General features: G+C 50.7%; 1 protein-coding gene across 9 annotated transcripts in view; it reads right to left on the minus strand.

Moving 5' to 3' along the window:
• Positions 1-7,186: 7,186 nt before the first annotated feature.
• TMEM229B (transmembrane protein 229B) overlaps positions 7,187-26,772 on the minus strand; it is a 46,865-nt gene continuing 27,279 nt past the window's right edge. For 2 of the 9 annotated variants that reach the window (XM_073997593.1, XM_073997589.1), the window contains exons 2-3: positions 24,561-24,733; positions 7,187-11,174 (exon numbers count right to left, since the gene is read on the minus strand). In XM_073997593.1, the coding sequence (XP_073853694.1) occupies positions 10,653-11,156 (504 nt within the window). In that variant the 5' untranslated portion in view covers positions 11,157-11,174; positions 24,561-24,733 and the 3' untranslated portion in view covers positions 7,187-10,652. Of the gene's footprint in view, positions 11,178-24,560; positions 24,734-25,064; positions 25,138-25,766; positions 25,929-26,772 lie in introns of those variants that run through there. The other 7 variants (XM_073997590.1, XM_073997588.1, XM_073997594.1 and 4 more) reach the window with 6 other exon arrangements.

Raw genomic sequence — 26,772 nt, forward strand, 5'->3', positions numbered from 1 at the left:
TCCTGGGAAATCCCTCAGTCCCAAGCAAAGCAAGTCAGCTGGTCATCCTACAACCAACAGGGTGGTGATCCTGAGTTGGCTGTGAAAAATCCCCCAGAGGCAATTCCCGACTGGATATGGTGTCTCACACCTGTAATCCCAGCACTTTGGGAGGCCGAGGTGGGAGGATCACTTGAGCTCAGGAGTTCGAGACCAGCCTGGGCAACATAGTGAGACCTCATCTCTACTTTTAATTTAAAAATGTTTTCAAATATATTAAAAACCAAAGGCAATGCCCAGAAGACTTAATAACATGGATGTCTAATATTCAATTTTAAGATGCTTGCTGTGCCAAGCTGCGATCTAGTGCCCCACCGGCTGCTCTAGACCATCAGCATAATTAACTTTTGCACTCAGCCTAGAGGGAGGCTAGAATGTGCTCCCAGTGAACTCAACTCAACTAACTACATCTGAGCTAAATACACTGACCTAAGTCTCAGAGAGGCTCAGTCTCTTGTCCAAAGTCATATAGACAGTAAGTGGTAGAGACAGGGTTACAACTAAAGTCTGTCTGAGTCAATACCTCTGCTACCTCTTCCCTACCTTTGCCCTACTCTGGGAAGGTCCAATACTGCCAACAACCTTGAGACTCCAAGGGTCTATGGGACTTGAGCTCTCACATAGCTTCAGGAGGGCCTCAGCAGGCCCAGCTCACAGAGGTTCGGGTGCATGAGGTGGCACAGGGTGTGTGTGTGGGGTGCATGAGGTGGCACAGGGTGTGTGTGTGTGTGAGAGAGAGACAGAGAGAGAGAGAGAGAGAGAAAGAGAGAGAGAAAGACAGAGAGAGAGCAGCCCTGCACCACCCGGCCTGGTGCAATCTACCCCAGGGTAGGAGTGCTTATGTAGCAGGTACAGAGAAAGATCCATATTTCCAGTCCCGCTGACCCTAATCCATGGCCTCTGAGAGAACAGGATGGAGGCTAAGGGTGCCTGGGACCCCAGGCTCTCCCTGCAGCCTCCCCTGGCCTGTGCCCCCCTCCTCAGAATGGGGTTCCCCGGAAGGGTCTGGGTGAGGCCCCACAGGTCTTCCTTAAAAGCACTCACATCCATCACCCTCTGTCCCTCTGTGCCCACTCTCCACTCCAGAGCCCTACAGGCTCTGACCCCTGCCTGCTTCTCTCACTCGCATGCTGTACTCCTCCTCACCCTCTCCCTCACCACGCTCCAGCCACACCAGCCTTTTATCTGTACCTCAAACTCTTCGAGCTCATTCCCATCTTTGGCTGTTGTACCAGCTGTTTCCTCTGCACAAAACACTCTCCCCACACCTTCACAAGGGCACTCTCATCACGATCCAGGCTTCAGACGAAATAACATCTCTTCCGGCAGACCTTTTGGGGCTACCCAGTCTAGAGAAGCTCCCTATTCATTTGCACACCACCCTGTTTTAATGTATCACGATCTGTTGTTTTCACAAGTTCTGCTCTCTGTGTGTTCTCAGCCTTCACACATGCTGTGCTTTCAACCTGGAGTGCCTGCTCTTCACCTCACCTCCTGCTTCACCCGCTGTCCTGGCTAAATCAGACACAGAAATATTTCCTGATCTCCCCTCCTAGATCTGGGTTAATCCCTCTTTCCCTAACAGTGAGCCATCAGAGTTGTCGGCACCCTGTAATTCCATTGAAGGCATCCTACAGTGAGGACACAGGAGTCTGTCTTGCTCCCTGTTGTGCCGCAGGCCTAGTGCAGGGAGGCCCTGGTGCACAGCAGGTGAATAGATGAACAAAGTCAGCTGTGTGGACGACACTGGAAGAACGTAGCCACTCTGCTGGTGACCGGCACACAGAGGGCTTCCAGGTGCCAGGACTGGGTTTGTAAACTGAAGGCAGAGCGAGGGGAAGCTCCACGGAGACAGAAACCAATGTTGCCGGCTTTAAGTGAGCTCATCAGTCTCCAGATGGGCTAACAGAAGAAAGAGTGTTCCAGGAAGAGGTAACATAGGGGCTAAAGGCCCAGAGGCAGTGAACGGGAGCTGCAGGGAGAACTACAAGTCAGTCTCCCTGGATGGCACAGGGCTAGGGCAGAGGCAAGAAATGAGGCCAAACCACAAAGGGTTTGTAAGCCTTGCTAAGGTGTCAAGCTTGATCGTTAGGGTAATGGGAAATCATTAAAGAGTCTGAAGTAGGGAGTGAAATGGTCAGATCTGCATCTAAACAGAAACTTCACAACAGCTACAGGTATATCTTGGGGTGCCTAAATCCTTGTGTTCCCTCCCAGATGACCACACACTGTGCTTCCAGCTCTCACTCCTCATGGAATTCCTAAGTGGGTACAAAATGCAAGGGCTTCAGCCACTGTGCCCGGCCCAGGCTGGAATCTTGCTGGCCAGAAATGCAGACATTTACTGTGCTCTGCCAGTTGCCTATACTCCTCGACCCCTATACTGGGGTGAATGGTGACCCACCCAAAAGGCGTAGCCATGCCCAAGCCCCCTGAAGCTGTGAATGTTACCTTATTTTGAAAAGGGGTCTTTGCAGATATAATTAAGGATCTTAAGATGAGATCATCCTGGATTACCTGGGTGGGCCCTACATGCAATGGTAGGTGTCTTTTTAAGAGACAGAAGAGGAGGAGACCATGTGACCACGGTGGCAGAAATGGGAGTGATGCTGCCACAAGCCTAGGAAGCCAAGGATTGCCGGTAGCCACCGGAGGCTGGAAGAGGCAAGGCCAGATCCTCCCCTAAAGCCTCAGAGGAGATGCAGCCTGCCGATGCCTTGATTTGACCTCTGCCTTCCAGAAGTGTGGCAGAGCACAGTTCCATTGTTTCGAGCTACTCATTTTGTGGTCATTCATTACAGCAGTCCTAGGACACTAACACAACCCCATACTCTAAGAAGCTTCAGCCCCAGGACCCTTCACCATCTGGTGGACCCTTCTAAACCAGAACACTTCCCTTCTGTTTAGAAGCTGTAATTGTGACAGAGGCAAACAGCCAGACCATATCATCTGTGGATCTCCTTCTCTGTATTTGGCACTAAAAGGCTGCCTTTGCCCAAACCAAGAAAGTGTATTACCAGAATGAAACAATGGACGGATCAGTGGAGCTGGATCTTTGGTCAAGGCTGGAAGACTCTAAGAGGGACATGCTGGCAGGACTCTGCAGGAATTAATGGTTTGGAAACAGGGAGGAGGACAGTGAGTTGCTCTATGGTGGTGGGTACAGAAATGGCATGGATGGTTGTTGTTTAAATAGATTCCTAGCTTCAAGTTCCCAAAAGAGCCTGGGAACTGGTGTTCCGGAACACTCAGCCTGGCCTTTAGGGTGGGTTCACTAACACTCCACTTGTCAAGAGTTTCTTAAAGCACTCACTATGTGCTTGCTGTGTTCGGTGCTGTACCCAGCTAGGCAACTGGCAGGGCACAGTAAATGTCTGCATTTCTGGACAGTAAGATTCCAGCCTGAGCCAGGCACAGTGGCTCACCTCTGTAATCCCAACACTTTGGGAGGCCAAGGCGGGTGGATCACCTGAGGTCAGGAGTTCAAGACTAGTGTGGTCAACATGGCAAAACCCCTTCTCTACTAAAAATACAAAAAAATTAGCCAAGCATGGTGGCACGGGCCTGTAATCCCAGCTAGTCAGGAGGCTGAGGCAGGAGAATCACCTGAACCCAGGAGGTGGAGGTTGCAGTGAGCCGAGATCGTGCCACTGCACTCCAGCCTGGGTGACAGAGCAGGACCCCATCTCAAAAAAAAAAAAAAAAAAAAAAAAGATTCCAGCCTATCTCTGAAAGTATCAGTAATCAACCTATCAACCTTTGAGTGTGTAATAAGTGTCTCTTCCTGGAAGAATCCTTACCCAACCCTGTAGACAGCCAGGGTCCTCTGTCAGAGCTTCTGTTTTGGAGGACTGGTCAACATTGTAATGTTAGGGGCTTCCCTTCAATATCTTCAGCATCACAGGAACCAGCCTGGTCCTTGGCTCACTGTAGGTATCTAATAAAGAGTTGATGAGTTAAACAGGTGAGTTCTCAGTTCCATCTGGGTTTTCAGAAGGCACTGCAGAAGGTTCTTATCTTATTAGGAGAAAGGTTTCAGCTGTTAGTTTCAAACACTCTGAGGGTACTGACAGCCAGGGGCCCAGGTTTCATGCCAAGACAAGGAAATAGGATGAAAGAGAAAAGGCCCAGGGCAAAAAGAAGGCTGTGGGTGGGTAGGAGGGAGGGAGGGGAAAGGGTATCAAAGCTAAACTCAGCATTGGTAGAGGCCACAATTTCACAGCTCTCCTCCACGAGGTGGGATCTTTGTGCCAATTGTCTTAAGTCTTGGCTAAGATGGCATTCTACACCTCCTTTCTTATAACTCCCTCTCTCTCCCTTCCCTCCCATTCTCAAACATTTTAATTTAACTGCAAATAGCACCTACATGAGCTGGACTCAAAAGGCATCCAGAAACTCATCAAGTACAAAGGGGCATTGGACTCACCACAAATCCTGCCCCCCGTGGAAGGTCTCTGCTTATATTGAACAAAAGAGTGTTTTGCAGAGAAATGTGGTAAATCTGGGTGGCCAACTCTTTGCCAATAGACTTCTCCCGTAAAACAGAGAAATAATGGTGGCCATCTGAAATGGGAAGAAATGAGAGCATGCATGTAGGGCCCCAAGTTCTGTGCCTGGCCGCGGTCACGGTACTGGCAGTCTTGAGGCTAGCCTGGGAACCACAGCTGCTATTTCAATTTTTTTTTTTTTTTTTTTTTAGGTGGAGTCCTGCTCTGTAACCCAGGCTGGAGCGCAATGTTGCAATCTCGGCTCACTGCAACCTCTGCCTCCTGGGTTAAAGCAATTCTCCTGCCTCAGCCTCCCAAGTAGCTGGGATTACAGGCATATGCTACCACACCCAGTTAATTTTTGGATTTTTAGTAGAGATGGGGTTTCACCATGTTGGCCACGCTTGTCTCTAACTCCTGACCTCAGGTGATCCACCCACCCCGGCCTCCCAAAGTGCTGGGATTACAGGCGTGAGCCACCGCACCTGGCCAGTGTTTCAATTTTAAAGACCTGGCTCCTCTAACCTGCTGTATGAGGAATCAGTCGCTCCCTTTTCCTCTGTTTCCCTCCTTTGGTTGTACCAGGGCAGTGTAAACATTGCAGCCTTCTGAGATAGGCACCCAGGAGGACCAGGCAAGACTACGGTCATGTACTCACTGTCAGTAAACATTAGGCTTTCACAGAGTCCGGGCAGACTTCAGAAGATGTGGCTGAAGTCCTTAGTGTTAGCTCTCCTGGGGCATTTCTCTCAACACAGTGTTGTTAGTGCCCTTTGGACTGGGTGAGGGAGGGGTGGAGGAGGTGAGGAAGGGAAGTGTCAAGAAAGGCAGGAGCCCACTGAGTAGAGTCGGGAAGTAGCTGGCACTTTGGGAGGCCGAGGCAGGTGGATCACCTGAAGTCAGGGGTTCGAGACCAGCCTGACTAATGTGGCAAAACCCCGTCTCTACTAAAAAATACAAAAATTAGCCAGGCCTGGTGGTATGTACCTGTAATCCTAGCTACTTGGGAGGCTGAGGCAGGAGAATCACTCAAACCTGGGAGGTGGAGGTTGCAGTGAGCCGGGATTGCACCACTGTACTCTAGTCTGGGTGATAGAGCGAGATTCCATCTCAAATAATAATAATAATAATAATTATTATTATTATTATTATTTTTTAAAAAGGGTCTTGGGCCCCCTCGGTCTTCTCGCTTGGGGACCTGCCTCTTGCCTCTTCTCTGAAGCTCCATAAAGGAGACCCTGTTTCACTTTGCTTGCCTCTTTTTTCTATAAAATCTTGTTCTGAGAGAACTACCTTGTACATTTGTTTATGCTAACATGTAAATGACTGCTGGGGATTTATGCTAGCTCATTTTCATAAGGGAAAAAGCTTTCAGTCAAAGAAATGAAAACCTTCAAGTGAGGGAGGCAGAGGGCCCTCCTAATGATTTAGAAAGCACACTGTCTACTCCATCCAGAAAAGCAGCGGGTGTTCTATAACCCAGCTGTGACAGGGGGCCCATGCCATTTGCGTTTAGCTGAAATGACTGAGCAACTTCAAGACAGGGTCTCACTGTCACCTAGAGTACAGTGGTGCAATCATAGCTCACTGCAACCTCTAACTCCTGGGCTCATGTCATCCACCTGATTCAGGCTCCTGAGTATCTGGAATTATAGGTGTGTGCCACCATGCCTGGCTTTTTTTTTTTTTTTTTTTTTTTGGTAGAGATGTTGGTCTCTGTATGTTGCTCAGGCTGGTCTCAAACTCCTGGGCTAAAGTAATCCTCCTGCCTCAGCCTCTCGAAGTGCTGGGATTATAGGTGTGAGCCACCATGCCCAGCCTGACTGAGCAACTTCTGAACCCTCCATCCTCTTCCTGGAATAGGAAAGTAGGCAGAGGCCTGGTGGTGGTGGTGGTGGTGGTGGTAGTGGTGGTGGTGCTGGTGGTGGTGGTGGTGGTAGTGGTGGTGGTGGTGGTGGTGGTGGTGGTGGTGGTGATGGTGGTGGTGGTGGTGGTGGTGGTGGTGGTGGTGGTGGTGGTGATGGTGGTGGTGGTGGTGGTGGTGGTGGTGATGGTGGTGGTGGTAGGAGGACAGGGAAGCTCAATGGAGCAGAGGTACATAACAGGGGAGAGATTACTCCCTCCAAATGCACTTCTCTGAAAAAACAGGGCTGCCAGAGAGGAGTACAGAGCTATTTTTTCAAAGCATGACTTTCAATGTAACATCACTTTCAAAGTAAAGGGCTCTGGCCTTCTATGTCTTTGGGAGTACCCTCAGCCACCCTGCTTGGTCCCTCCTGCCTCATGAGATGTCCCAGGACACGGCTGGTGTTTCCAGGAGGAGCTCGCCTCATGGGCAGCTGCAGCCAACCTGCAGTCTACCTGGATACTGCCTGGGATCCCCCTCTGCCTGGGTGCATGGCACCAAAGTAAGGCCTGGATCACATTATGCTACCTGAGAATTGGGGTCAGGGTGTGAATTCAGGTTACCAGAGAGTGTCAGAGCAGAGACAGTAAGAAGGATTGGCAGGGAGTGTCACCTGCCCCATCCACGGGGCAGCCCCACCCAATAGCCCTCTTGGTTCAGGAGGGTATGATGCCAGGGTGCCAAGGGCCTGGCCTCCAGGAGCCCCTGGGAAAGTGGTTCCAAAAGAGGAAAAACAGATGGGCCAGAGCCAGTCTTGGAACACAAACACCAGTATATTTTATGTGCACAAATGTGAAAAGGAAGAGACAGAGGGACCAACGGAGACACAGAGCAGGCAATGGGCTCACAAACCGGTCGTGTGTCCTTCTCAAAAGCTGCCCAACTGGGAGACAGTCCCACCCACCTCAAAGGCCCTTTAGCAGAGCTGGGGCCTGCAGCTTCTCCAGGTCTGGGTGGCCTCAGGGTGGAAGGCACTCTCCCTGCCATGGCTCCCCTAAGGGCTGGGCCTCTCACCTGTCTGCATCCCAGGGTGATGCCTACACACCCCAGGGCTTCATAAATGCAGGTTCTTATGAACCAACCCATTCAGCAGCTGCCTCCCCAGGAGACCCATGCAGAGCAAGGGACCAGGACAAAAGGGCTTCACAGGGACTCCCTAGGTATTATTGCTGTGAATAAGCATAGGCCATTGTGACTCACTGGCATTGAAGAGGGGACAGGGCACATGGAATGCCTAGCAGATGTCAGAAGCAGTTCAACTATGCAGGGCAGCATATTGCAATCTGTAACTCAGAGATGCTGCCATGTCCAGTGGAGAGAGGCCCAGGACACCAGAGGTTCATGAATAGCCAGCAAACACTCCCCACCAGCACCCTTTTTTTTTTTTTTTTTTTTTTTTTGAGACAGAGTCTTGCTCTGTCGCCCAGGCTGGAGTGCAGTGGCCGGATCTCAGCTCACTGCAAGCTCCGCCTCTGGGGTTTACGCCATTCTCCTGCCTCAGCCTCCCATGTAGCTGGGACTACAGGCGCCCGCCACCTCGCCCGACTAGTTTTTTGTATTTTTTAGTAGAGACGGGGTTTCACCGTGTTATCCAGGATGGTCTCAATCTCCTGACCTCGTGATCCGCCCGTCTCGGCCTCCCAAAGTGCTGGGATTACAGGCTTGAGCCATCACACCCGGCCCTCACCGGTACCCTTAATGCTTGGTAGGGCTGGGTTTATTCCAAACTTTGAGTCCCTGGGCACTAAGGGATTGGGGACCTGATACCCAAAAAAGCAAGAGTTGAAGTCTGGGCTATTCCCAGTGAGATCTGAACCTGTAGATCCCGTGGTCACGCCATGGGCTGTTGCCTTCCTTTGTTGGAGGTTTGATGCCTTATGAGGGGCAATTGGAGAAATGGGACACCTAGATGGAGCAGAAACACAATGCTGGATGTTGCCAGGCACAGAGGCATACCCCCAGGACCTCCTGCACTTGGGAACTTATAGGACCCAGAGAGTAAATGGTGCCAGGGAATGCCCACAGGGCAACGTCTGGAGCAGCAAGACCTGGTGGGCCAACCAAGGACTTGCTCTGGCTGAGAATTATGGAGGCATCAACAAGCTGGCCACTGGACTCAGTTGTAGAATGCGAGTGTGAAGGTGGGTAGTGTGGTCTAGGGGCCCACATGGAAGGCCTGAAGGGGTGCTGGGAGACTAAGACAACATGGAGTTGGGGAGAGAACCAAGGAAACAATTGCTCGGAGAGAACGGAGAAGCCAGACAATATTCTCCTCCTGGAATTTTCTCCATCTATAGATGGAAAACAATCTACTCCCACCAGAAGCCTGATTCTCTGTAACCCCCAAAGCCCTGGAGTTGGGGCCACAATAAAATCAAAAGGAGGGCTGGCCCCTGCAGAAAGTAGTTCATCCCTGGATTCGAGGAGCCTGCCCAATAAATAGGCTAGGAAATACCCTTCGTTCTGCTCTGGACAGGGCTAACTGCAGAAAATCCTGCCAAAGGCAGAGTCTGCAAGCTTTTCTTCAGACCTAGAACACAACTGTGGCCCACCCCACCATACCCTGCACCCTGGGTTGTGCTATCAGCACAGTATGGGCAGGGCAGCCAGCAGGGAAGAGGACATTCTCTCCACAGGTGATACCGTCACTTTGTAATGATCCATAAAAAGGGGAAGGCTAATTTCTACCTAAGAGTCCTACTGTGGTCAAGAAGAGACCATGTACCATGGGATGGGGCACTTTCTAACAGACCCTTTCCCTTGAGGAGTGAGAGAGCCAGCAGGCTGGAGAAGTATTTCACCTGTCCACTGCCAGCAATGGACCTGTCACAGGGCAAAGTGGGGCAGGGGAATCAAGGTGCCAATGCCCATGAGTGTGGCAGGGTTAATACTGTTTAAGGAGTAAGCTCAAAGGGTCAGCCTTGCTGGGAGGAGTTTGGGGAGAGGGACAGCCCTGAGGTTCTGCTACAGGGCTGGGGCTATGGCAGAACCAGAACTGATACCCTCCCACAAAGGAGGCTCCAAGGAGCCTTCTACAGCTGCAAGGTCCTCCTCTCTTTCTTCCTCTCATTCTCCATCGGTCTCCAATGCTGGATACCTGGCTTCTCCATCCCATAGAAAGCTAAACTGCTCAGTTTTGGCTTGAAAATAAACCAGGCAGGGAATAGACAACCTAGAACTCTGCCTTTTCCCCACCAAACTGACTCGCCTCTAGGTCACCATTGGGGATCCACAGCGCCTATCCCAGCCTGCCTGTGCATTGGAGGGCATCATTTTTTCTCAGCTAAGCCACTGAGAAGGGATCACTGCCACAGCCCACTAGACCGGGGGTAGGGAGGTGTAACTCAGGAACTCCTCAGGCATCAGGCCAGCGGGAACAATGGAGGGAAGGGCTGCAAGGGGGTGGGGGTTGGGGGTGTCTCAGGGCTCATCTCCCGCAGCTCCTGTGCTGGCTAGGGAGCTGGGGTGGGGCAGGTGTGGTGACCGACATGGATAAAGAGCTGCTAGTGGTAAAGGCCTTGAAAACAAGACAGAAAAGGGGGAAACGCCACCGAACACACGGGGATTGAAACCTCCAAAAGCCCAAGGTTGGTGGGAATCCAGCACCACGGGGGCCCCAGAAGGCCAAGGGAGCAGCGCAGGGCCCTGGGGGAGGGGAGAGGAGCCAAGGGAGGGTCTCCCAGCCCTTGCAGACCAGCGTTGCTGCCGCGCAGCCTCCTGGCTGCCCAGTCTCTCCTCGGCTGCAGCTCAGCAGGCCCCTGGGGAGGTATTGGTTGCAAGCAAGCACCTGAATATTGCCTAATGGAACCAGCCAAAGCTTAACTAAATCCAGATCAGAGGGAGGGAGGTCAGGCCTTGCCTCCCACCTGTGGCCCCATTCTCATTGTCCCTTAGCCAGGACAGGGCCTGCTGCTTCCAAAGTCAACTACATAGTCTATCGCTGCTCAGCCACAGGCCTTCTGGCACCAACCCCTGAGCTGGGCCAGGACCCATGGACCCTTCCCAATGTCCCTCTGCTGCCTCCACACCCCATCCCCCAACACCTGACCACGGCCCCCCAACACTGGCCCCCGCGGAGGTTAGGGGGCTCTGTGTGCCCCACAGGGCTGAGACTTGGCCGGGGCAGGGCTTTTGCTGCATGGATGGGGCAACCTCACCAGCTTGGTCTCTTTGTCCTTGAGTTCCATGAGAGATCCCCAGGCCCCCCACCCACTTCCTACTCAGTCAGTCTTGACATGGCCATTGGCCAGGGCCAGGGCGCCGCTGGGCTCCCCGGGCTCAGCGTCCTTGTCGAAGCGGAGGCGGAGGGTGTTGCGGATGATGAACTGCTCCATGATGAGGGCCCCACAGAACCAGGGCACGGCGTACTCCAGGGTGATGAGGCCCATGAAGTCAAAGTCGAACTGGGAGTAGTCCCAGGGGCAGGCGTTGAACTGGCGCAGGATGAAGCCGGTGGTGAACTCCCACAGGTAGGTCCAGAGCGTGTAGATGAGGCAGCGCAGGAGCAGCGGGCAGCGGCCGCGCAGCCGCAGGTACATGCGCTCCACGATGAGGATGGAGGTGCCGTAGATGAAGAGGGCCCACACACTCGTGACCCCTGGGAACTTCCAGTTCAAGTTCACCACGAACTCCCAGGCCGCCGTGAACATCACCTCGCAGAAGTAGCCGTGGATGGCGTACAGGTACCAGCGGGACAGCGCCGTCAGGGGCTCCGCAGAGGCCATGGCGCCGACTGGGGCTGGCTGCTGGGGGCACAAGAGAGACAGGTGAGGGCCGGGCGCGGTGGCTCACACCTGTAATCCCAGCACTTTGGGAGGCTGAGGCGGGCGGATCACTTGAGGTTAGGAGTTAAAGACCAGCCTGGCCATCATGGTGAAACCCCATCTCGACTAAAAATACAAAAATTAGCCAGGCGTGCTGGTCTGCTCCTGTAATCCCAGCTACTCGGGAAGCTGAGGTAGGAGAATCACTTGATCCCGCAAGTCAGAGGTTGCAGTGAGCCAAGATTGCTCCACTGCACTCCAGCCTGGGCGACAGAGAGAGACTCTGTCTCCAAACAAACAAACAAAAACAACAACAACAACAACAACAAAGCAAAGAACAGAATAACCCACCCACCCCACTGACTTCTCTGCAACTCTATCCAAATGCTACTTAGAGGGAGGTGTCTGTACTCCCTACAGCTTTTTTGGATTATCTGTGGTCAGTTGAAGAGTCGGCTGGCCTGGTCCACCAATCAACCCCATTTCTAGACTACTTGCTGATTTCTCAGCAGGCCTGTCCACTGGGGACCCCATTTCTTGCTCCACTTCTCAAACAGTTCCATGTCACTCATATTTCTGAGATGTAAGTGACCCATCACATTTGTCCTTGTGTGTGTGCATGCCATTTTTTAACCATTAAGTGTATAATTCAGTGGCCTTAAGTACATTCACATTGTTGCCCAATGATCACCACCAACCGTCTTCAGAACTTTTTCATTGTCCCAAACAGAAACTTTGTATCCATTAAATACAAACTCCCATTCCCCATACCCTCAGCCCTGGCAACCACTATTCTATTTTCTGTCTCTATGAATTCAACTACTCTGGGTGCCTCATGTAAGTGGAATCATACAAACACTGTCCTTTTGTGACTGGCTTAGCATAACCGGCTTAGTTTTCACTTAGCCGAACGTCTTTAAGGTTCATCCATTTTGCAGCACATGTCAGAATTTCCTTCTTTTTTTTTTTTTTTTTTTTTTTTTTTGAGACGGAGTCTCACTCTCTCGTCCAGGCTGGAGTGCAGTGGTGCGATCTCGGCTCACTGCAACGTCCACCTCCCAGGTTCAAGCAATTCTCCTGCCTCAGACTCCTGAGTAGCTGGGACTACAGGCGCACGCCACCACACCCGGCTAATTTTTGTATTTTAGTAGAGACGGGATTTCACCATGTTGCCCAGGCTGGTTGCAAACTCCTGAGCTCAGGCAATCTGCCCGCCTTGGCCTCCCAACATGCTGGGATTACAGGCATGAGCCACTGTGCCCGGCCAGAATTTCCTTCCTTTTAAAGGCGGAATCATATTCCATTGTATATATCACCATATGTTGTTTATCCATTCATCCATTGATGGACACCTAGGTTGCTTCTACCTTTTGGCTACTGTGAATAAGGCTGCTATGAACATGGGTGTACAAAGGTCTGTTTGAGTCCCTGCTCTCAACTCTTTCAAGTACATATGCAGAAGTGGAAATACTGGATTATATGGTAATTCTATAGTTAACTTTCTGAGGAACCACTGTGCTATTTTCCACGGTGGTCACACCATTTTACATTCCCTATCAGTAATGTACAAGGGTTCCAATTTCTCTACATCCACCCCAAACACTTGTTATTTTCTGTTTTGTTTTTATAATGGCCATCCTAATGGGTGTGAGGTGGTTCTCTCATTGTGGTCACATTTGTCTTTGCTCCATTAAATGGGGTTTTGGTGTTTGGTTTCAGTGTTGAGGGGAAACCAATGGATTGACACAGGAAAGTCCTCCCCTGTCCTTCTGGCTCCCTTCCCCTTCCCTCTTTTAAACCCCACCAGTCTTCAAGGCCCGGCTCCCATGCTGCTTCTCTCTACTTTCTCCTCGCCCTCCACCGGTGACTGTCTCCACTACTTATCTGGTCCCTTATCAGGTGCCACCCCAATGTCTTTTTGAGGAACGTGCTCTCATGATCCAACTAGCCTGTGAACTTCTTGAAGACAGTGACTGTTGCACAGGCTGGTGCTTTGCGGCCTTGACACAGGTCTCTCCTGGGCAGGCCCTCTCTAAATGACATGTCCTGTTCATGTGGAGGGCGGCGTGGGACTGCATCAAGAATGGGAAGGTGGGGCTTGAGAACATAAATCCCAGTTCTGCCAGCTGCCAGTGGCTTCACATCTCTGTTGATCCCCTCTCCAAGGTGGGAGAAGAGACAGAGGTTAAAGAGATGACATCTGTAGTATGCACACCTGTCTGGGAATCCCAGCCTCACATTTCAGCTGAGGCAAGCCTGGTCACATTAATACCTACCCATCCTTGTGCATTGCTCTGTGGTCTTCCAAGCACTTCATTCACATTTTGTCATGGATCTTACATAATTAAGATTCAGGCTGGGTGCAGTGGCTCATGCCTGTAATCCCAGAACTTTGGGAGGCCGAGGAGGGTGAATCACCTGAGATCAGGAGTTTGAGACCAACCTAGCCAACATGGTGAAACGCCGTCTCTACTAAAAATACAAAAATTAGCCAGGGTGGTGGCAAGCACCTGTAATCCCAGCTACTTGGGAGGCTGAGGCAAGAGAATTGCTTGAACCCGGGAGGTGGAGGTTGCAGTGAGCCAAGATCGTGCCACTGCACTCCAGCCTGGGCAACAGAGCACGACTTTGTCTCCAAAATAAATAAATAAATTAAAAAATAAAATAAAATAAAAAAGATTCATATGAAGGTCAGATAATTTTACTCCCATTTTTTTGCAGTGAGACAGTTAGAGCTCAGAGAGGGGACATCATTTGTCCTATATCTCAGGGCCAGTAAATGGAAGAGCTGAGACTAGAACCAATATCTCTTGCTTTCTACTTCAAAACTCATCCCCTGCACACAACTACCCATCTCTTAGACATACGTACCAAATGTTACTCCCCTGCTCAAAGATGCTCGATAGCAGCCAGGCACAGTGGCTCACGCCTATAATCCCAGCACTTTGGGAGGCGGAGATGGGTGGATCACCTGAAGTCAGGAGTTCAAGACCAGCCTGACCAATATGATGAAACCCTGTCTCTACTAAAAATACACACAAAAAAAGGATGGGTAGGTATTAATGTGACCAGGCCTGCTTCAGCTGAAATGTGGTGGCATGTGCCTGTAATCACAGCTACTTGGGAGGCTGAGACAGGAGAACTGCTTGAACCTGGGAGGTGGAGGTTGCAGTGAGTAGGGATTGCACCATTGCACTCCAGCCTGGACAACAAGAGCGAAACTCTGTCTCAAAAAACAAAACAAAACAAAACAAAAAAAGCGATGTTCGATAGCTCCCTATTTCCTAATGAAACACAACAGCATCCTTGGCCTGCCATTCAAGATTCTTCATGACCTTACCCCGATTGACATCTTCAGCCTTTTCCTCACAATCCAGCTCTTCCTGTCTTTCATTTCCTTGCCTTTGCAGGTCCTGTTCATTCTATTAGGCCTGCCTTTCTCCTCTTACTTCCGTGAGTATAAACCAGGTTACAGGTTACCTTCAGAACAAAATCTCTTTCATCCCCTCAGGTCCCAAGTCCTCTCTTCCTCTTCTGAATTTCTACAGCACTTACTCTGTCTCACTCCCTTTGGTACAGGTTATTTTCTGTTATATTATGTTGAGAATTTCAGTCCCCGGCCAGACCTCTTTCCTGTGTGCTGCACCTATAGCTCCTGCTCTTCTCTAGACAGCTCCCCGTAATATCCCACAGGCATCCCAAACCCCTTTCCTAAATCAAACCCATGGGCAGGTGTGGTGGCTCATGCCTGTAATCCTAGCACTTTGGGAGGCTGAGGCAGAAGGATTGCTCGAGCCCAGAACTCTTGAGTTCAAGACCAACCTAGGCAATGCAGTGAGACCCTGTCTCTAAAAAATCAATAAATAAAATCAAACCCATTATCTTTTCCTCAAAACCTGTTTCTCTCCTAAGACCCCCACCCCAATTAATGGCACCAGCATGCACCCAGTTAGAACCAGAGGCCTCGAAGTCTCTCTGGCTTCCTCTGCCACATCCCCACCCTAACATGAGTTCCTGAGAGTGAGGGCCTTGCCTGCCTGGTTCAGCACAGTATACCCGGTCCCTGGCACAAAGCCCAGCACACAGTAAGCATTCGAGAAAAGAATAAAGACATCTCTTAGTTAGCAATTGCCATATAACAAATCATCCCAAAAACCCTGGCCTAAAACAATTACTGTCTACTATTACAGCTCACATGTCTGTGGTTGGCAGGCGGCTGGGGCAGTGTAGCTCTGCTCCCCCTGTCTCTCATCCTCCTCTGGGGCCCAGTGGACTTGCCTGGCCCTATTCTTCTCATGACAACGGCAGAGGCACAAAGGTGAGCAAGCCCAGCAGCACAAGTGTGGTTCAAGACCCTGGTTAAGCCATGCCCACCAACATCCCACTGGCCAAGGGAAAGCCACCAAGTCAGCTACCAACTCCCACCCTTTCTATCTCTTAAATATCTTTGGGATCCATCCCCTCCTCTTCATTATTCTTCTCATTGCTGCCACTGCTCTGGTTCACGCCCTCATCATGTCTCACCTGGATGACTCCAAAGGTCTCCCAGCTTTGCCTTCTTCCTTCTAATTCACTCATCACAGGACCAAAGAGTGTGTAGAAAAAACGCAACCTTTCTAAAATGCAAATCCAATATTTCTCACCACTTAAAGCCCATGAGTGAATCTTCAACATCTACAGAGTAAATAAAGCTCAAACCCCTGGGGACTGCTGGCAAAGCCCTTCACAATTTGTCCCTGCCTCCGATCCTGTCCTCCAGATCTCTACCTTGCTGTTTTTGCTACCTGGGCCCCTCCCAGGGCCAGTGAACCCTCCTTAAAGACCCAGCTCTTCGTCTGTGAGGACTTTCCTAAGCACCCTGACTCCAGACTGTCTGCCCACTTCTGCACCCTCCCTTCTCTGTGGTGATAGAGAGCACTCTGCTTTGCTGGATTCATCTGAAGGCCAGCACCAGCAGCCTCCTGAGGAATGCTTATTTAAGATAGCGGTAAGAGAAAAACGCAGGATTCAAAACTGAATATTCAACCTAACTCTGATTCTGCAAAGGCATGCATATGTGCACATATACAAAAAAATTAAACAACAATCATCTCTGGATGTGATTTTTTTCTTTATATTTTTCTGCATACTTTTTTTTTCCTAACAAGCATGTATAACTTTTATAAAACTAAAATTTCATCTTAAAAATGCTTAAGGAGCCTGGACACAGTGGCTCACGCCTGTAAACCCAGCACTTTTGGAGGCCGAGGTGGGTGGACCATGAGGTTAGGAGTTCAAGACCAGCCTGGCCAACATGGTGAAACCCTGTCTCTACAAAAAGTACAAAAATTAGCTGGGCATGGTGGCGCGTGCCTGTAATCCCAGCTACTCGGGAGGCTGAGGCAGAAGAATTGCTTGAACCGGGACCCGGGAGGTGGAGGTAGCAGTGAGCGAGATCATGCCACTGCACTCCAGCCTGGGCTACAGAGCAAGATTCTATCTTAAAAAAAAAAAATGCTTGTGGAGGCTGGGTGCGGTGGCTCATGCCTATAATCCCAGCACTTTGGGAGGCCAAGGTGGGTAGATCACCTGAGGTCAGGAGTTCGACACCAGCCTGGCCAACATGGTGAAACCATGTCCCCACTAAAAATACAAAAATTAGCCAGGTGTGGTGGCATGCGCCTGTAATCCCAGCTACTCAGGAGGCTGAGGCAGGAGAATCACTTGAACCTGGGAGGCAGAGGTTGTGGTGAGCCGAGATAGCACCACTGCACTCTAGCCTGGGTGACAGAGTGAGACTCCATCTCAAAAATAAATAAATAAATAAATAAATAAATAAATAATCCTTGTGGAATGAATACGTATTCATTGTATTCATACATCATATATAGAAGGTGTTCAATGAATTTGCTAAGCAAATGAACTCAAAGAAACCTGAAGTCACATAAAATTAATGCAGGCTCTTCCCTCATGGGTCATCCAACAACAAACCATGCCTCACAGGTCTGAATATGGCCAGCTGGTCAAGCTCAGGGGCCCCAGATGATCCTAACTGCCTGAGTTGGAATCCTGGCTGATGCTTTCCACCTGTGGGACCTAATGGACGCTACCCAACTACCCTGTGCCTCAGGGTCCTTGTAGGTCAAGTGAGGATAATGGAAGTAATAACCACAGAAGGCTGTTGTGAGGATGAATGAACTAGTACATATACTCTACTTAAAATACAGCTAAGGCTCCAGAAAGGGCAGCTGTCATTTCTGGCACAGAGCCAGGCTTCTGGACATCCCCCTCCTGCTTTTACGCCACCTCCTACCCAATGCAGGGTCACTGTGCCCCTGCTCTCGGCAGCCTCCAGGCAGCCCTTCCTGTCAAGCAGGTTAAGTCTTCATTGCAACCCTGAGCACCAAGCTAGTGAGCCAAGAAATCCGGTGGCAATAATAACCCCACATATGGCCCTCAGGAAAACAAAACTCCCACAGACATCCCAGGAGAGTGAAGGTGAGCCTCCAGCTGCCTTGTGGCTACTGAGGGATGAATGGAAGAGGAAGGGTGTCAGAACCAGCCCGAGGGGCAGGCTTGAAAAGACGGTAGAATGAAAGGGGCACAGCCTCTCACCCCCTCATTTTATCCTATACCTCCCACCCCCAGGCAGGAGAGAACAGATCCACGCTCCAGGCAAACACACTGAGGAGGACTGAGGGCCTGAGACAGATGGCACAGCACAGGGATGTGGAGACCTCTGGACCTCCTACCCCGACTTAGGCCCCAGGACCTGCACGGATGCCCCTGGCACTCCCAGCCCCCAGGACCCAGGCTGAGGGAAGGGGAACCTCACAGGGGCTCTCCTGCAGCAGCCTGACATGACTGCATGGACCTCATCACTTGGGCCAGATCCTGGGCCTTGAGGCTGACTTTAAACCTTGCTCTTCTTGCCTCTGATCTCTCTGGGATGGTCCAGAACGGTTTCCCAGCTGTAACAGATGGGAGGGTCCAGTCTCTTCCCCATCCCCAGCAGATAACTTGGGAGAGTTAGATCTCAAAACCCTGGGAGCAGAAGCAAGATGAAAGGGGTAGCTGTCAAAGGGACAGAGAAACCTAGGGTGAGAGACAGCAAGTTGCTGAACAGAAGAGAGAATGGAGTTCATGTCTGTAGTCCCAGCACTTTTGGAGGCTGAGATGGGAGAATAGCTTGAGGCCAGGAGTTTGAGACCAGCCTGGATAACGTAGCGAGATCACCATCTCTACAAAAGGAAAAAAAGTAGCCTGGTTTGATGTGGTGTGCCTGTAGACCCCAGATGCTAAGGCAGGAGGATCCACTGAGTTCAAGAGTTCGAGGCTACAGTGGGCTATGATTGTGCCACTGCACTCCAGCATGGACAATGAGCAAGACCCTGTCTCTTAAAGAAAAGAAAGAAAAAGAAAGAAAGAAAGAAAGAAAGAAAGAAAGAAAGAAAGAAAGAAAGAAAGAAAGAAAGAAAGAAAAGAAAAGAAAAGAAAAGAAAAGAAAGAAAGAAAGAAAGAAAGAAAGAAAGAAAGAAAGAAAGAAAGAAAGAAAGAAAGAAAGAAAGAAAGAAAGAAAGAAGGAAGGAAGGAAGGAAGGAAGGAAGGAAGGAAGGAAGGAAGGAAGGAAGGAAGGAAGGAAAGAAAAAAAGAAAGAAAGAAAAGAAAAGAACAATGAAGAAGCAAGATGGGGGAGAGAGAAACAGGGTGTGCCCCAAGCCCAGATTCTGTTTCTGGGCAGCAGGAAGCCATGGGTAGTAGATGGAGGGGAAGCACACCACAGCAATGTCAGACAGTGTCCGACGGTGGAGCTAGGAGAACATAGCTGGTCCATGCAAGACCAGTGGGGGAAATGAAAGACCTGGGTCAGGGCAGAAGATGGGGTTGAAGACAAAGGAATAGGAGACAGTGTCATTGGCTGAGGTGGCAGCTCCCAGTGTGGTGGGGGAGATGATAATATTAGAGGCTGGGCGTTGACTTGGATGCGTTTTCAGAACCCCACCCTCCAAACCCATTTCTAATTAGCACAGGAGCTGTGCTTAACTTTGAACTAGGACAGGCTCACCCACCCCATACAGGGCCTAGACAGGCCCCTATTCCCTGCCCTGGCCTCCAACCACCTGACTCACTGTACCCCTGGGCCCTTTCCACTAGCTTCTTGCTCAGCCCTGGGATCAGAGCCCTGGTAAAGCCTATAGCAGGAAGAACTGGCAGCTCAGGGGACCTTGGCTTCTTTCTCCTGGTGACAAACAAAACTGTCCTGAGACCTGTGACATGAAGATAGGACAGCCCAGGAACAGAAATTCAGAGTTGATTGAAGTGGAGGAGAGTGTGAGCAAGGTTGAATGCAGGAGGACAGTGTTTGGAGAGCAAAGGACAGCTTCACAAGCAGGGTTTGACTGAACAACACTCAAATCCAAGAGTCCTCATACCTGATGAAAGGGCCTGGGCAAACAGAGTCCCAGCGAAGGGCCAGGACTCAAGGTGACTTGTGAGGGCTGGGAACTACCCCTCCAAGGGAACAGGTGATGGGGAAGAAGAAGGGGAGCTGGCTTTCAGAGCCCTGCTCACTAAGAGCATCTCACCGGCTGCTCTCCGAGCCTGCTGTTCCACAGGGTGGCAGGGGACACGGCCAGCAGTTCAGAGGGGTAAAGAGGCTGCCATAAAAGTCTAAGACAGGCTGAAGGCAAAACCAGATGGAATAACTGCCCTTGGTTTTGTCAAAAACTCCCATCTTGTTTCAGGGGCCTAAGGTGCCACAACACAATGACTCTGGGAATTTTGTCCAGAGAAGCATCTGGCCAGAAAATCGGGATTCCCCTTCCATGCAACCGGCCTGAGAAGGCCTTCCGTTTTCACCCCACTCACTTCCCAAGCTTCACTCCCTAGCCCCAGGGATGCCCATCACTACAGTTCCATGTTCTGGGGAGACCCACAGCCCTTCTAGGAGGCCCCTGAGGGCAAGGCAGTGGGGGACAGCTTCAGGAACCCCTGGGTGGCTCTGTACTGAAGGTGAGTGGCTTCAATGAGGAAAGGGCAGAAACTTCCCTGAACTTCCCCTGTGGTCATCAAGTTAGCAGGGAGGAAAACAGGGCTTGCTCAGGGCCAGAAGGGAAGCAAGTGGAGGGAAACTCCTGTAGCCACTGGCTGGTGCATATGCCGCAGATTTCCACCCTCTTGCTGTGGGCACCCACCCAGGAAAGCCCCTGGGATCAGTGATACTGCAGGCCTTGACAAAGTCCTCCCTCCACCTCCCAAGTCACAGTGATAATAATAACCAGGTACTCTTCTAAGTATTTCCATGTATTAACTGAAAAAAATCCTCAAGCCCATTTTACAGATGGGGAAAGTGAGGCAGAAAGAGACTACATTTTTTTTTTTAGATGGAGTCTCACTCTGTTACCCAGGCTGGAGTGCAGTGGCATGAACTTGGCTCACTGCAACCTCTGTCACCCCGGTTCAAGCGATTCTCATGTCTCGGCCTCCCGAGTAGCTGGGACTACAGGGAGCACCCCCACACCCAGCTAATTTTTGTATTTTTAGTAGAGATGGGGCTTCACCACGTTGACCAGGCTGGTCTCCAACTCCTGACCTCAAGTGATCTGCCTGCCTGGGCCTCCCAAACTGCTGGGATTATAGGCATGAGCCACCACGCCTGGCTGAGCCTACATTCTAATAACTATAAAAGGCAAGTCTGGGATTCAAACCCCACAAATCGGGCTCCAGAGTCTTTGCTCCTAATCAGCACACTGCACTGCCCCCGAGGCTGACTACAGGCTCCTCTGAGGGCACCACCATTTTCTGAGTTCCTGCTTCTGGAAGGCTGGGATGGTATGTGGAGGGACAACAGGAAGTAAGGAGAAGGCTGTGAACTTCCAGGTGGATCATTAACAGACATCCCAACTGAGCGTCAGAGCTCCTAACGGCTCCCAGCCTGTTCCTCAGGATCCACACAGAGGCCCTCTAGGGTAAAAGCTGACAGTCACAGGACCGTGACAGTAACCAGCCCTCAGGCCTCAAGGCATGCGCCACTCAAAGGCCCCTCACCAGGACACACAACCCAGAGGCCCCCTGACTGCCAGCCCACCCCAGTGCTCCTGGGAGTCTCAGATGGCCCAGCCCTGCCATGGAGAACTACCCCTCCAAGCGAACAGGTGATGGGGATGGGGAAGGGGAAGGGGAGCTGGCTTTCAGAGCCCTGCTCACTAAGAGCATCTCACCAGCCAAGAGCAGGGCCAGCTGCCCAGAGGAGCAACAATCAGCATGTCAGGAGCAACGGTCCAAACACAGAGGATTTTAGGGGGGCTCAGATCCCAAGCAAACCCCAGCAGGAGGCAGGGCAGGGTGAGTGGGCTTAGGGGATGGAGTCAGTTCTGGCACAGAGGTCCCTGGGGCTCAGGAAGCAAAGGGCGCCCTGCACGGGGGAGCCGGCAGGCTGACATCCCAGACCTGTATGTGGCTGCCTTGCTGTTACCATTCAGATCTCAGCTCAGCTGTCACATCTCAGGGACTTTTGATTCCCCAGTCCAAAATAGCCTCTCTGTCACTCACATCATTCCACTTTATTTTCTACATAGCACTTTCACTTTCTGATATGTTGCTTCTTATTTATGGTCTGTCTCTCCTCAACTAGAATGAAAGCTTCATGAGGGCAGGGGCACTGTCGTGTTCACTGCTGTGTAATCAGTGCCTAGAGTGGTGCCTGGCAATAATACCTAGTAATACTTGTGGAATGAACGGATGGATGAATGGGCCCAAAAAGGCCCAGGCCCTTAAACACTGATGAGGGCAAGTATAAACACTAGCTGCCTCAGTCTCTCTTCCCTCCTTTCTTGAGAAATATAGCCTTATAAAATGTTTAATTCTCGCATTTAATTTTTTTCTGATTAAAGCAACATGTGCTGAAATTTAAACATTACAGAATGACATAGAAAGCAAAAGTTCCCTGTAATCACACATCTTAGAGAAAGTCACTATTAATGGTATGTTGTGTAGTAATCCAGATTCAATTTTATTTTTTAAAAAGCCAATCCATGCATCATAGAAAAAGCATTCATAGGCCAGGCATGGTGGCTCACACCTGTAATCCCAGCATTTTGGGAGGCTGAGGCGGGAGGACTGCTTGAGCCCAGGAGTTTGAGACCAGCCTGGGCAACATAGTGAGACCTCATTTCTAATAAAGAAAAAGCATTCATAATTCCAGGCTAACAGAGATTATCATTTCTCCTTTGCAATATTTTCCTATGTGTGTATTTACAAGTCACCATAATATACTTATTCTGCAACCTGCCATTTTTACTTGTCATAACTATTTTTCCAAGTTGTTATATAGCCTCTGTGCTCGTGATTATAATGGCTGTGTAATATTCCAGCAAGTGGAAAACTGTAATTTACTTAACCTAGATGTCCAAAGGAAACAACTGTTTCCCATTCTACTACTGCAGATGATATAACGAGAATTACCTTTAATGCCTGTAATGGAAGAATTTAGTCCTTTTCTTCTCTGGTAATATTTCCTAATAAGATTTCTTAATGGATAATTCCAGAAGGGGAATCACTGAACCAAATGGTACAACAGCCTTAAGGCTGATGGTATAAATTGCTGTGGGGAGATGTGTCTCCCATCTGAGTCATCACGCTCCCACAGAGGCATCCATGGCCATCTCTCTACCTCCAACCCCACTTCTACAGTCTAGGCTTGCTCACACCACCCTGGCTACAAATCAACTCAAGAACACACTTCCTGAAAAACACTCCAGTCAAACTGACTTTGCAAGCCCAGGCTGAGTGGAAAACAGATTCTGGCCCTGAATTATAAACTCTCAACTAGGAGAGTCAAGATCTACCTAAAGTGGAGAAAGACCTGATTACTCCTTTTCTACTCTCTGCAAATTCCTGCATGGAATCTGAAGCTCTGGGCTCCCATGGACCAGCCTAGGAACTCCTAAAAAAGCTTGTCTCTTCAAGATTGCAAAAGCCCAGCTCTGCCTGCCATGCCTTCTGGGGAACTTCCTTCCTGCAGGTCTCTGATCCCACCAGGCTACAGGCCCTGCATAGACATAACAGCCTTCAGGCCAGACAGGCCTCTGGGGGTTGGGAAAGCAGCCAATTGTCATTTTTTAAGGCATCATAATTAAGGAAAAGCCAGGGGCTGAGGCTGGAAAGAAAGGCCTGTAAGGACAGGCAGGGCTGTGCAGTTAGGAGCCTCTCGCCCTACCTCGAGCTTGTCTTGCTGAGGAGGAGATGCTGCTGCTGACATGTGGCAAAAACAAGAGGACCTGCTTCTCCAGATCCCCTGGTGGTCACTCTTATGGCAACTAAGGCTCACAAATCTCCCCACCTCCCAGGGCCCTGGATGCCCTACTCCAGGCCTCCTAGACCAGCACCACATGGGTTGCTCATGGCTTCTGGGCAGAGTCCAGTCCCAGGTGATGCACGGTCCTCACTGCACAGATCTGAAGCCTGACGGCCAAAGTAGATGCTGTTTCCCAGGTGTGGGTGCTCACTTCACTCACGCCAGCAAATCTGAATGATATGGTTTGGCTGTGTCCCCACCCCAAATCTCATCTTGAATTCCCACATGTTGTGGGAAGAACTGGGTGGGAGGTAATTGAATCATGGGGCCAGGTCTTTCTCATGCTGTTCTCGTGATAGTGAATAAGTCTCATGAGATCTGATGGGTTTTCGTTTTGTAGTCTTGCTCTGTTGCCAGGCTGGGGTGCAATGGCATGATCTCGGCTCACTGCAACCTCCGCCTCCCAGGTTCAAGCCATTCTCCTGCCTCAGCCTCCCGAGTAGCTGGGACCACAGGTGCATGCCACCACGCCCAGCTAATTTTTGTATTTTTAGTAGAGATGGGGTTTCACCATGTTGGCCAGGATGGTCTCAATCTCTTGACCTTGTGATCTGCCCACCTTGGCCTCTCAAAGTGCTGGGATTACAGGCCAATCTGATGGTTCTATAAGAGGGAGTTTCCCTGCACAAGCTCTCTCTCTTTGCCTGCCATCATCCATGTAAGATGTGACTTGCTCCCCCTTGCCTTCCACCATGATTCTCAGGCTTCCCCAGACACTTGGAATTAACCCTCTTTTTCTATATAAATTTTCCAGCCTTAGGTATGTCTTTATCAGCAGCATGAAAACAAACTAACACACTGGGTCTGGCCTGGCTTTTAGAGGCCATGTGGCCATAAGACGGCTCCAGCATGTGATGGCCCAATATTGCTTGACATTCCCCTCCCATTGCAGAACTGCAGCCCTGTGACAGGACCTTGGATGGGGAACAGACTCAGAACTAGAACCTCCAGACTTGTGCCCATGCTGATGAGGTGCTGAGCAGGCAGGATCACTGGGCTGGTGATCCCCTGGGTGCTTGTAACATACTCACTTATCACACCCTTGAGTGTGCAGCTCACAACAGACATCAGGATCTTTGTCCAGGAGTGTCCCAGGATAACCTTTGTTGGCTGGGCCTCAGTGCCATTCTTAGCAACGTAGGCAAGCATCAGCCCTAGGACTCAGGTGATCCTTGGCTGGGGGGCTGGCAGCTTCCATGTGTCCCTGGGAATAAAAGAGGAGGCCTTTATCAGCTCAGACTGCCCCCAGCAGATCCAAGGCAAACACTGCAAGGACCTGGGCTCTGGGGTCAGCACCAGACACTCATCCCCACCTTGGCCACCAAGGCCCTCTCCTGCCCCCTCCTCTCTGCATCCAGTTTGCTCAGGTCTGATTAATCCAGCCACAAGAGTCTGGGATGGTCCTGGACAATCCACATGTCGGGGGTTAGGACTTAGGGCTTCTTGCCTGAATGTGTGCACACTTGTGAATCTGAGAGGAGCTATAATTTTAGAATCCAGTTACATCCTCATTCAGCTTCAAATTACATTCTCACCTTCACCCTGTAGTGGGTACATCTGTTCTCAAGGGCGGTCAGAACCTCATGGAAGGCAGACAATGTAGGACATCTGTTTCAGCATTTTGAAAGCAGAGAACAACCGCACATGCAGAAAAACAAAATGTGTGCTAAATCTTTCTATGTACAATTCTACCTCTCCAATATTTATTCATCTCATTTTATGATTTTGGTTGAGGCCCTTCCTATGAACATCAGTAGCCGGCTACAAGCTAATACAAATCTTACTTTATAATGCCCTTTGCCATTATAAAGGGGGTGGGAGCTGGCACTCCCCCGTGGATGACCAGGCAGGATGGACCAGAGGCGCTGGCCTGTGCTGATGCCCATGTCCACCTTCCTCCCTCCCCTCTGACCCCCAGGCTCTCTGAGTAGACGCCACTTGGGCCCTTGCTCAAGCTGACAACCTGTGAGGCAGCCAGGCAGCCGAGGAGAAGTGAAAGCGCAGGAATGGGGGACCTGAAACTCACTGTATGGTGTGGTTTTGGGGGGTGCCTCCCCTAGGTCTCCCCTCGGGGCCTCTGCACTGAGAGCATCACAGTGGGCTGCTGTACTCAGCCTTGCCTTCCCCCGACCCCCCAGCTCCTTCACAAACAGGACTCTCCAACCCTCCCCAACCTGTCCATCTTTCCCACTTTTCCCAGCCTGCCGGATGGCGGACGGGGTCACCTTGGCACGTACCTATCACCTTGAGGAAAAGGCTTTAACGGGGCATGTCCGAACCCTCTGGGACTCCCTCTCCACCAGCACCACAAGGACCATGTGCCTGGAGAGTTCAATCCCACCTGTGGCGACTTCCCCTACCCTAGGCCCTCAGCCACATCCACGGCACAAGTCAGAACTAAAACAGAAACAGAAACCAAAGACCACATCCTGCCGGCACAGCCTGAGGGTTGCTGCAGCCAGCTCTGGAAGCCCACTGCCTGCTGGGGTGCAGCCCTGGCACCTGAAGCCCCAGCACTCAGAACAGACTCCTTTTCGGGGCAGCATCCCACCAGAGACCTCCCGCTTCCTGATTGGCAGGCTTTTTCCCCAGGAAAAACTTAGTTGCAGGGAGGAAGAGATGATGGTGCTGCAGGGGTCACACCTCTTCCTCCAAGTGCATAAGCTGTCCCTAGGCCTCACTGACACTCCCTATCCCCCAAGAGTAGGTCCCAGGGGACAGAGGACATGAGGCTCCTTTGAGGACTGCAGTACCTGAACCAGAGGTTCTTGGAGCATATGAATGAATGATGAGCCTTTATAGGAACTAACATATGGATGGAACTTAGATCCTCTCTCATGATTTTCTCAGGCTCCTGTGGGGCAGGGAGGGCAGAAATGGTCACCTCTATTTTAGAAATGAAAACACAGAGGGTTCAGAACAGTAAGAGATTTGGCCATATCCAAACATTTGATTCAAATCCCAGTCCTCAGCCTCCAGAATCACCCTGTCCCCATACGACGTGCCTTGGAACTGCTTCCCACCCAAATCTCATCCTTAAGGCACATGTCTGCACGCAAGGGTCTTCAAGTCCGTGTAATCTACTTAGTCCGTTCCAAATAAGCTGCTTATTTTGCAAACTTACAGCTGAGTTTGTCCATGCAGCTTCTCGTAAATATGCCTGAGACACTGCTGGGAGCATGAAGAAGCAGAGACCACCGGCCTGTTTCAAGCCCTGTCATCTCTCCTGCCCTCCTCTGCAGC

This window comes from Macaca fascicularis, chromosome 7 (genome assembly GCF_037993035.2).
Source record: "Macaca fascicularis isolate 582-1 chromosome 7, T2T-MFA8v1.1".
NCBI classification, from domain to species: Eukaryota; Metazoa; Chordata; class Mammalia; order Primates; family Cercopithecidae; genus Macaca; species Macaca fascicularis.